The following is an 11,116-nucleotide window of genomic DNA, read 5'->3' as shown; positions in this document are numbered from 1 at the left end:
CTCCTGCTTCCTTTCATAAATCCATAAATCTCTTTTGGCCTTCCTAGCCATGGGTCAAGTTCCTTCCTCTTTCCTCAGTTTTTACCCCTTTCCTTCATTCTCCTATCCAACTTTCAGTCCTTTCTTTCTCATGCAGACTTTGATTCCAACCCCATCAAAAAAAAAAACAAAAAAAAAAACACCATGCCATAGTTAGCATCTCAAAATTCAAATGGTTTATTACTCATCTATTAATTCTATTACATTTATTTATTCAGTTCTATACCTATCTTACCTATGTATGGAAGAACAGCTGGTACCCAAGGTGGCACCAGCAATCCTAGCAGCTCTCACTTGACGTATCCGTAGTAGTCAGCAATTTCCATTTCTTCTTCCCTCTCAGTGAAAAATTGCAGTTTCCCTGAAGAGGTGTATCTGGCAGCATTCTCACGTCGTTGTTGAGCCCGCCTCTTCATGGCCTCTCGCTCTGGCCTCTGCTCTCGTTCGATGGGCTTTGACATTACTGGCTCAGGCACATTGGGTTCCCTCCATGGAATTTGTTGCTTGCTGAAGTCTTGGCGTAGAAGTTGGGTTTGGCGCTTGGGTGGGGACTGGCGCTTAGTCACAGCAGGGGGAACGGGCTCCCGCTGGAGAGAAGTGCAAGATGAAGTTTTGTAGGGTGCAGGCCTAGGAGCAGCAGACTGAGGGACATTAGGCTGGGTATGGTTGGTCCAACCCGGTTGGGTTGGGTTGGTCACAGTTGTCTGAGCTGGTTTGGCGGGACCTGGCAGAGAGGCAGGAGCTGGCTGGGATGAATTGACTGCAGCAGGTTGAGCTGAGTTAGTAGAAGCAGGCTGGGCACGGTAAGCCACAGCAGGCCGATGTGAGGCCAGAGACTGTGGCCTCCGAGGAGCGGGTCGAGCTTGAGGCTGGTCCCAGGCAGAAAAAGGCAAAGGTATCAACTTGACCTTCCCAGGAGGAGGCAGCTCATACTGGGATGGAAATGGACACTCTGTTTCAGCACTGCTGTCTGGTTTCTGGGCTTCGACTTGAGTTTTCTCAGGACTCTTACCCTCACGTGGGGTATGCCGCCATGGCTGGATAGCTGGGGGTGGCTGGGGGTCTTTCGGGTTGCTTGAATTTCCCAAGACCCGACAGGAAGAGAGCCCAGTTTTCTTATCATTCTTCTTCCCCAGTGCATGAAAAACCTTCACAGACTCCAGCATGTGCATGCCTAGGGAGGTTCGAGGCTTTTTAAAGCTCTCTTGGAGAAGCTCAGTTTGGTGTTCCTTTTGCTTCGTCTAGGGAATTGTTGGCTTCTCTTCTGCCTTGACTTTGTACCCTGACTGCTTATTCTCTTCAGCCTTGTTTCTTCCTCTGGTCCTTTTGGTCTTTTCCTGCCCATGGCTCTTAGTTTTGCTGATCTTTCTGGATGCAGCTTTCTGAGGTTTGCCTTCAGAGTGCTTGGCCGTGTTCACGGGAGCCCTGTCACTGACTGCAGCCTTGCATATAACCACTTCTCCCCCTAACAGGCACTCTGGATTCTTTGGCTGGATTTTGGCCTTGGGAGCACCACTGATAGGCTCAGAGGCTTTATGTTTGTTCTTCCTGGGTTGATCAGAGGGAACCTTTATGACACTTGGCTTTTCCTGCACCTGATTCACCTTAGTGGCTCTGGTGTCCTTAGCTTTGATCACGTTGGGACCTTGGGATGGATCAAGATCTTTCAAAGAATTAAAGAGCTGGGGAAGGTGAATATCCTCCGCCAGTGTAGTAATGTCTGCAAAACCACTGCTAGATTCAATCCCATTTTCAAGTGACGCTAGGTCCTCACGACTCAGGCTGTTCTTTCCCAGATCAGCATTTTCAGAACCAGGCTGCTGCTCTTGGCTGAGGGGATCGGTGCAGGCCAGCAGCTGGTGAATATCAGGGATTTCTAAAGGGAGTAGTGGAGGATCTTGGTTTTCTATTGGGATCTGGTAGGCATCCAGAGGCTTTGAAAGCTTGGTTTTAATATCATCCAAGTTCTTACTCTCTGTTTGTCCCTGGCTTGGAGCTGGAGGCAGGGCCAGGAGAGTACTGGCACGCTGGACTGGAGCTGTCACTGAAATGTCCCCAAGTTCAGATGATGGGTTACTCTCAAGTATGTGAATATTTCTGCTACTGCAGGACTTGGGGAGTTCTTGAGTTTGTGTCACACAAAATGTCTGGCTTGGAGGTTGCAATCCCAGGGAATTTTTCATCACCAGGGAAGTCTCCGTCACTACAAAGGAATCAAGGTAGAAGTCAGACCCTGGTAAGTGAGATGCTCCCCCTGAACACCAACACAGCAATCATGTACCTTTCAAGGTACATGATTGCTGTGTTGGTGTTTAGGGGCAAGATGGACAAGGCATTTCTACTAACTCTTCTTAAGGATCATGGACAGTGCCCTATGCTACGAGATAAGCGGTGACTGTTGTAATTCTTACTGGTGATCATTTCATGTCACTGATTCTTGGCTTTCTTTGTATTTCACAGGATTGTTTAAGTCCAATACAAAATGAGTCTTATTTTTAAAAAACTGAAATGTTTTACAAAGCCTAGCATTCTCATATAGAGTCCTTTCAATTCTCCCCACTTTCCTGAGAGGCTAAGAACACTGCACACCATGCACTAGGAGAGGGAGTAGAGCCCTTTCTGATGAAATATATAAACAAAGACAGAGTCTTAGCCTGCTTGCTCTCTGGACAGGATCTTGGACCACAAGGGCTTAAATCCTGGTATAAATTAAGGAAGTGAGGACAGTTAAACTGGCACTCTCATAACAAGAGTTCTGAAACACCTTCCAAAGAGACTGTAGCAGTAGATCAGGGAAGGGAGTGCTACAGTGTGGTAGTACAGGGGGAATGATCGGCTACAGCAGTGAAATATGTGGTACCTATTGGTGTGCTCTCGGGGTTCTTGTACATGTAGCGTAGATGACCTTTACAGTGTCCCTCCCACCTTCCCACTTGCATTAGGTCTTCTTTTTTTAATTTATGTTTATTTATTTATTGTTTGAACTTATTTATTTTATGTATTTATTTTTTTGGCTGCACTGGGTCTTCATTGCTGTGCACGGGCTTTCTCTAGTTGTGGTAGTGGGGGCTACTCTTGGTTGCGGTGTGCGGGCTTCTCATTGCTGTAGCTTCTCTTGTTGCGGAGCATGGGCTCTAGGCGTGTGGGCTTCAGTAGTTGCGGCTCACGGGCTCTAGAATGCAGGCTCAGTAGTTGTGGCACATGGGCTTAGTTGCTCCACGGCATGTGGGATCTTCCCAGACCAGGGCTCGAACCCGTGTCCCCTGCATTGGCAGGCGGATTCTTAACCACTGCGCCACCAGGGAAGCCCTAGGTGTTCTTATATAGAGTCTGAAAACAGAGAGCACTGAGCAAAGGTAGTGGTTATTAAAGGCTCAGGATCTAAATTCTACCTGTCTCTACACCACTTCCCAGCTGTAGATTTGACCCCATTTTTGAATGCTGACCTCATTCTTCAGCTTTCTTGCTGTTTGTACTCACCTTGAAAACTTGTTTCTGGGATGGGTTGAGCAGACACTGGGTAGTAGATTCCAGAGGTGGAAGCTGGTGGTAGGATATTTGTGGGCTGAATCTCCTTTAGTCCCATTACCATTTCTGGTTGCACAGAGGCCCTACTTCCTGTGTATGACACAGAGCCATAGGATTGCAGGCAGGAGCCAAGTTCTCCATACAGTAAAGACCCCAGTGTGCCTTGATTATAGTAATATACCTGGCTTCCTTCCTGGTAGGGAAGTGACAGGCTATGTCCCTGATTTGGAATGTGAGATGGTGTTCCCTGAGCAAGTCTGGCCGAAAGTGATGGATATAGAGGGACCATGTTATTGGTGTCTGAAGTTTTATCATACTGGGCTGCCATAAACATGGAGGAAGCAGCTGTGTGCTGGTCAGTGACTGCCAGAGTAAAGTCTCCGAGTGAAGAAGAATTCTTTTCAGTGCTTCCTGTGATGTCCCACTCAAGAACACCTGGATAGGAAGGAGCTGACGTGGAGATCTGGCTGTGGTCAGTAACTCCAGATAACATAGTCGTGCTAGAATGTTGGTAAAGGTAGGCACTACCCATGAGTGTCTGGAAAGAGGTACCAGTAGCCGATGCCGAACTGACGGCAGGAGCAGAGACTCTGGAGAAGTTGCAGACACTTCGTGTTGGGGAAGTTGCATTGCTCTCCACAGGAAGAGAATGCTGCAGAGCATTTAGAGTGCCAAGTAGAGATGGATTTTGGGAATTTTCTGTAAGAACAAGAGGGTCATGAAAAACTCAGGGAGGTTGAGAAATTCTCACTATGTTTGAGGAACAGCATTATCTTAAGGTTCTTGCTATCAGGGCACCTGTAATATCAATACTTACTGAGAAACCCAAAATCAGACAGTTACTGATGGTTGTAAGGACGGAGCAGTTTTACACTCTTCTGTATTAACTGCCTGTGCTCCCGTCTTGGGCACAGATGGGCAGAAGACCCAAGTGGTATGGTTCAGACATTGTTCTCTAGGCTGGAAGCAACCTTCTCCCTGCCCTGTCTTTCCCTTCAGCCTGCACTAGTATTGACTTCTATGCTATTTCCTAGACTAGAATCATTTTAGAACTAGGAGGTCCTTAGAGAACTTCTATTTTCACAGTGTCATTTCATGAGTAAGGAAACTGAGGCTCAGAGAGGTCGGGTTGACTTGTTCAAGTTCTCTCATTATGTTAGTATCATTACCAGGTTTCAGAACCTAAGTATCCTGACTTCCTTGCCAGGACTCTACTCTGCGCATGATACTGCCAGAAAGCAGGAGAAATAGAACTTATAATATAGGCATTTTTTTTGTCCATTAGAAAACAGTACGGCTATTACCATTGTCACCTTCAGTGTCTCCCTTTGCTTGTGCAGTTCCCACGCTATTACCTAGAGTTGACGTATAGCTCAGTCCAACTGGTAAATTTAAAGAGTCATTTTTGCCCTCTTCAAGCCTGGTTTCTCATCCTACCTCAAAATGATTACCTGAAAGTGAATTTCTTTCTTTTTTTTTTTTTTTACCATCTTTATTGGAGTATAATTGCTTTACTATGGTGTGTTAGCTTCCGCCCCATAACAAAGTGAATCAGCTATACATATACATATGTTCCCATATCTCTTCCCTCTTGCGTCCCCCTCCCTCCCACCCTCCCTATCCCACCCCTCTAGATGGACACAAACCACTGAGCTGATCTCATCTCCCTGTGCTATGCGGCTGCTTCCCACTAGCTATCTATTTTACGTTTGGTAGTGTAAAGTGAGAGAGTGGCATGGACATATATACACTACGAAAGTGAATTTCTTAAGTGCTTTTGGAAACAAAAGAGTTATCTGATTACTTCAGATTACTCACCTATAAAGTGGTTATAACACCACCACCAATAATAATAGCAGTAATAATTAATACATGAATAAACTGATATATTGCATATGATTTATATGGGGGAAGATACAATAAGTTCTAGAAAGACAAAGAAAAATCATGAAAAACATATTACATAACGAAAAAGAAATACATAGATATTAATGAAAACTGGGGTATGTGGCAAGTATCAAAGCATAATAAATTTACTAACAAATGTCAGTCTGTACCATACATGCAATATTATGAAAGTGAATTTTGCCCACTCTATTTTAGTGAATACTATTAACCAAAAAACACGATAGAAGGTGATTTTGAATGAATTCCTAGCCAATACATACAGAGAAGATATATCAATAAAAAAGCATAATAAGCAACAAAATGCAATAAATGTGAATGTATAGGTAGCCACGATATATATAGACAAATGTTTCAATGAAAACTGGTACAAAGCAGACAGCAAAATAATAAGTGTAAAAGAATTTCATTATTGTGCTCATTCATGTTTTTACCCAGCAAGTAACAGGTATTAAGCCTAGTAGAAATATATATTTCAAAGAATATAACTATATAATAAGCAGAAAGGAAGCTTAAAAAGTATCAAGAAGGTTTTTGTATTTATCCTAGAACTTAGATTAGAATCATCTTAAACATCCAAGAAGATGACATCCCAAAACCTAAAAAAACCACCATCACTATAATCCAATGAAAAAAGATCTTCAAATGTAAGAAAATCCAAAGGACTGCACAATATTGTTTTAGATAAATGTGGATTTTTTTTTTTTTTGCCGCGCCACGTGTCCCTGGCAGTGAAAGCACCGAGTCCTAACCACTGGACCGCCAGGGAATTCCCTAAATGGGGAATTAGAGATGTGGGGCTTGACTCTTTCTTTTTCTTCTTTTGTAGCTAAGATCGAAAAACGAACGATGGCTGTTGATCAGTGTGCTCTCTGTGTTAGGAAGGAAATAACTGTAAAGATGAAAAGCAACATTGCCTTAGAACCTACATATCACACAAAGGAAATAGTCCTTCTGATTCAGTTTAGAAGATACCATTTAAAATTTTTAATTGGTAAAATGTCTACATAGTTTGAAAATTAGAAAGAATAAAACATGGAAAAGCAGCCCCCTAGATAACCAGTTTTGTTTCTTGTTTATAGGAAGCATCATTTCTAAATCATATTTCTAAAATGTTTATATTCAAAACTGTCAAGTGCCAACTGTATTCAGAGAGGCAATAAAAGAAAAAAAACTGAGTATGACTTTTCTGATAAGCTGCCTTTCCTGGTGATACCCTGTTCTGGCCTTACTTTCCTTCTTAGTCTGTTAATATAAGGATTTGCTACAATCAACTTCGTTTTGCCCTGCTCTGAGCAGATTTCATTTTGTGCTGTTTCTGCTTTAATTTAAAATCTTTGATTCCCATCAACATTCTATTCCAAACTATGTTTTTCTTGAGAGCTCCTCTGTGCTTTCCCTCTTCATTCTTATATTTTTTCCTATCTCTTGGTTCCTGTTGGCCTGTGCTGATGAAAACAATCCTAAACTTCCTTACGTTTGACTCTGTGCCTCCCTATAGCCCAGTACTCTCCATCCTCTCTCCCTATTCTCTCTTTTCAACTAGTCGAAATATTAGTGGAGGGAGACCATTAGAGATGAAACATCTTGGTATATATTGCTAGTTTTCTATGTCACCTGGCTTTTCTATGTTTCTGTTGAAACACTCTTGAGAAGTCTCTGATTTCATTTTCTACATGGGTACCCTTTAAGGCTCAATATTGGAAAAGAAGGGGATCAGAGTGATCAACCCAATGTGGTATCCTAACGTAACAGATAAGGAAAACAACAGGCTTTGTGAGACAGTCAATGATTTGTCCAAAGTCACACAGATAGTAAATGTCAAAGTCAAAACGGAAATTAGGCCTCCAGACTTCTAGTTCAATACTTTCCCTCATTATTCCATGCAATTTTGAATCTACTACTAAATCTAGGGGCAAAAGAAATCTAACGAAAAACTTTAAAAAGTTTCTTTTCTTACCTGACATGGTCAGAGAAGAAAAGGAAACATCAACTGCAGGTACAAGGGATGAGGAGACAACACTAGAGGATGTCTGAGTGGCTGCAGCTGAACAGCGCATGTGTCCAGTACAAAGGTCACCGGTTACTGGTCACTGGTCACTGGTCACTTGTGATGATCCAAATTTATTTACAAACAGCTCCACAGAAACCCCAAGACTCTACCAAGTGGTAGTAGGTTTGGTAGGAGAATGATGTCACAAAGCAGGCAGTTGAAAGGTATGAGATAGCCAATAGGGAGGTCCGATCCCCAACAGGAAGGCGGGGTTGGGTGAAGAGAGTGTAGGAGAGCTAAAACAACACCTAAATTTCTGAGCTCTGGGGAGGAAATCCTAGAAGACAGATTTACCTCCCCCAGGCTCTTACATTAGGGAAATCATTGCAACATTTCTTACAGACGTTCATTAATATAATTAACTAACAGTTACTTATATTCTACAGAGTATTCCATTTTATTATCATATACTTAGAGCTATGTATATCTTATTTAATTAATATCCTTAGGAAGGAAAGAGCCATCTAGTTTAAACTATTACAGTTGTTCTGAAATCATATGTGTCTAATGAGTGAACTGATAGCAGCTTTTAAGGAGCAAAAGTAGGGATTAAGAAGCTCTTTTTGTAACTTGGTTAAAGAGTAGGGTGAAGTTTGTTGAGTGTACCTTGTGGAGAATGTTGTGGTCCAAGGCTCTTCTCTTTTAGTTTCTTCTCCTTGACTCCTACCTTCCTTGGGCTGGGCTAGGCTGGGGGCCAGGTTGGACTTGCGACTTACATTTCTCTTCCGCTTCCTTTTTTTTTTTTTTTTTCATTATGGGCATTGTTTCTAGGACAAGCCTTGATCTTGCATTGGATGTTACTTCCTGTCAACTTCCAGCAGCAGGAGTCTTCTTTTCAGTGCTTGATGCTTCACGAAATAGACTCTGCCCGTTGGAAGCAAATACCGGAGAGCTAGGAGACAGAGCTGGTTGCAGACCTTTCCTCTTCCAGCCTTTGGTTGCAATTCTTTTGCCCATAATTTGCTACCTCTAGTTCCTTGGGCCACACAGGTATCCTGCCATCCAGCTCTTTTTATATGTGAGAGACATTCTGAATACTGTCCCTTTTTCTTTGCACAGAAGTATATACAGTGTGGCAGTTACTGTAATCTCCTCCCCCTTGCAAACAGCCACTCTAGAATCTTGGACCTCTAGGATTCTCTGTCTTGCATGCTTGGGTGCAAGGCCAAGCAAAATGAAGAGGAGAATAATTAGAGAAAGAGGAGGACATTGGTGGAGAATTGGGAGCAGGTAAGGTGAAAGGGCACAGGAGAAAAGAGATTCATGTAGATTTTCTGGTTTCTGTGGGAAACAAGTTGACACACTTGGGCCTCATTTTGTATTAACAGAACAGAGAGTTATAGATATAAGTAGCTAGATAGTGCAGCAACTGCCATGAAGTCTGTACACTGAAGAGAACAGTCTCACATATATTTTTCATTTTGTCTTATGTCATATTACCTTATTTATAGCATTCACTGGTATGTTTGTAGAATACAGATGTTTTAAAATGCTCTGGTTTTGTCTACATGGTTATTTCCTTGTCCTATTTGTAAGGAATCCAACATTGTAAGACATATTGCATGTTTTCTCTTGACGATTGCTTATCTTGAAACATCATGAACTCACTTGAGCTGTTGGATTTTGTGGAGAAAGTTTAAAAAGGGTCTGTGAAAAAGGCATCGTGGTGAGTCGCATTATGCACCCGAGCGTAAGGAGCAGATATCTGCCATCAGCCCAACTTGGCCTGGATTGCCTCTGTTTTAGTTCCCCTGGTTAGTGCTTTTCTCCCGAACCACTCTTGTGACTGTGATAATGGGAGTAAGGGCTGAGTTGCTAATGATTTATGTGTGAGGTAAGCTGGTTTCAGGGAGGAAATCTATGGACCTAGTCATTTTCCTTGGTGGTAAGCTTTCAGGGGTGCAAAGATTGATCTTCCTGGGGACTTTTCTGGTACCAGGAAGATATCGCATAGATGGGACCTCCAAAGACACACATTTAATTTTTAGGCCTGTTTTTCCTATTATGAGATATGAGTTTCTTCACTGATGGGGATGATGCTTATCTGAGAAGAAATTGTGAAAGGTGTTGTAGTATAGAGATGTGGCTTAAGCTTTTAAGTTTCCTTCAAGGTTTTTCCCCTAAGCTTCATACTTCAGATGGCCTACTTACATGATACTAGTATGTGATGTGAGGCTAACAACTTCCTAAATACCTGCAAGCCAGATCAGTGTCTCTTTTCTCTATATTTCCATGGAAATCAAGGGTCCCATAGCTACTGCAGGTTAGGGTGGGTGGTGTGAGATTGGGGGAAGTGTGGTAAGACAAATTTTGGTATCAGTAAAATGTTTACTTATTAAAATATTCAGTTCCAACATTCAATTCTATTTAGGCAAACCCTTAGTTAGGCTTTTCCTGGTTCCGAGCCTATGTAACTTACTTTCTCTCCCTAGTTCCAGCCATTTAACTTCAGCTTGCAGGCTCAGCATCATCTTAACCTCTAAAAGTATCTTACATGTAGGAGGAAGAAACTAAAGAGCTCTATTTCAACACTTAGGAACATCAAGCCCTACCCTGACCTTCAGCCTTTATTCTTACACTTAGGGTATTGTCTTGTCCCGTATACCCACTTCCTGCATTTTGAACCCATCAGGTTAACTGAGACATGTCTTGGTGTAACATACCCAGTTCATCTACCCCTGAGGCTCTCCTTAATTCTTCCCATTGTCACATTTTGATTTAACTTGATACTGGAATCCCTGAAACCCTTGCATGGTACCTGAGGCCCTATCAGATACTGGTAGATTTTGTTAGTGTCAAATACTTAGCTGTCTTATTCTCCAAATATCCCTTGCTCCTATATTTTCCATCCCAGCATACTACATACCCATTAAGGCATTGTTTTATCTCATGTTGGACCCCACTCCCATCCAGAGGCCTACTCTTTGCTAGTTGCCATACTTTCTGGAAACCCTGTTATGGCCAGGTCTGGATTTTTTTGTGTTCCCACCCAAAGCCTGTATCTTTTAGCCAGCTGGAACTATAAGACGAACATACGTTTTCTAGTTTCTGATAGATTTATGTCATAATTTGTACACTGTCATGTCTATAGATATTTGTATCATTTGTACTTTTTGGTCATTACATGCCTATAGGATATTTTTCATAAATTGCAAAAGAATATTTTATGATTTAGCACCAAATTGAATGTGCCTAATTGTAAGTTTGTAAACTATGTTGTGCTAACTTGTATCTTTTCTTTATCCAAATAGTAATTTACTAATGTTGTCCCATTTTTAATTATGTGGAAGTTTTCAGAATTGTAAATACATGCTTGTGGATTTAAACTTGGTTAGACTCTGACTGTCCCAGATATGTTAAAGCTAGTGATCTTTTTACTCATTCATTCATTCATTCATTCATTCAATAATTCTGACCTTCCTGACTCAGTTTACCCAGCTCAAATGGTTGTGAAGATGACTAACAGTGTATGTAAGATACTTTCAGAAATTAGAAACTAAAAAGTAAAACTAACAAAAAACATTTGTTAGTATAAATAACAATGGAATTTAGTATGCTCTTATACCCTCAGACCTACTGTAGAACATGCTG

General features: G+C 41.9%; 1 protein-coding gene across 1 annotated transcript; it reads right to left on the bottom strand.

Moving 5' to 3' along the window:
- Positions 1-329: 329 nt before the first annotated feature.
- On the bottom strand, positions 330-7,532 carry C14H2orf78 (chromosome 14 C2orf78 homolog). Its single transcript, XM_061210895.1, is given in 3 exon segments — positions 330-2,242; positions 3,520-4,266; positions 7,433-7,532. Coding segments are annotated over 3 exon segments (2,760 nt in total).
- Between the last annotated feature and the right edge of the window lie 3,584 nt (positions 7,533-11,116).

The sequence above is a fragment of the Eubalaena glacialis genome, chromosome 14 (assembly GCF_028564815.1).
Source record: "Eubalaena glacialis isolate mEubGla1 chromosome 14, mEubGla1.1.hap2.+ XY, whole genome shotgun sequence".
NCBI lineage: Eukaryota > Metazoa > Chordata > Mammalia > Artiodactyla > Balaenidae > Eubalaena > Eubalaena glacialis.
The sequence above is the reverse complement of the archived record's forward strand: the minus strand, read 5'-3'. Positions and strand labels throughout refer to the sequence as shown.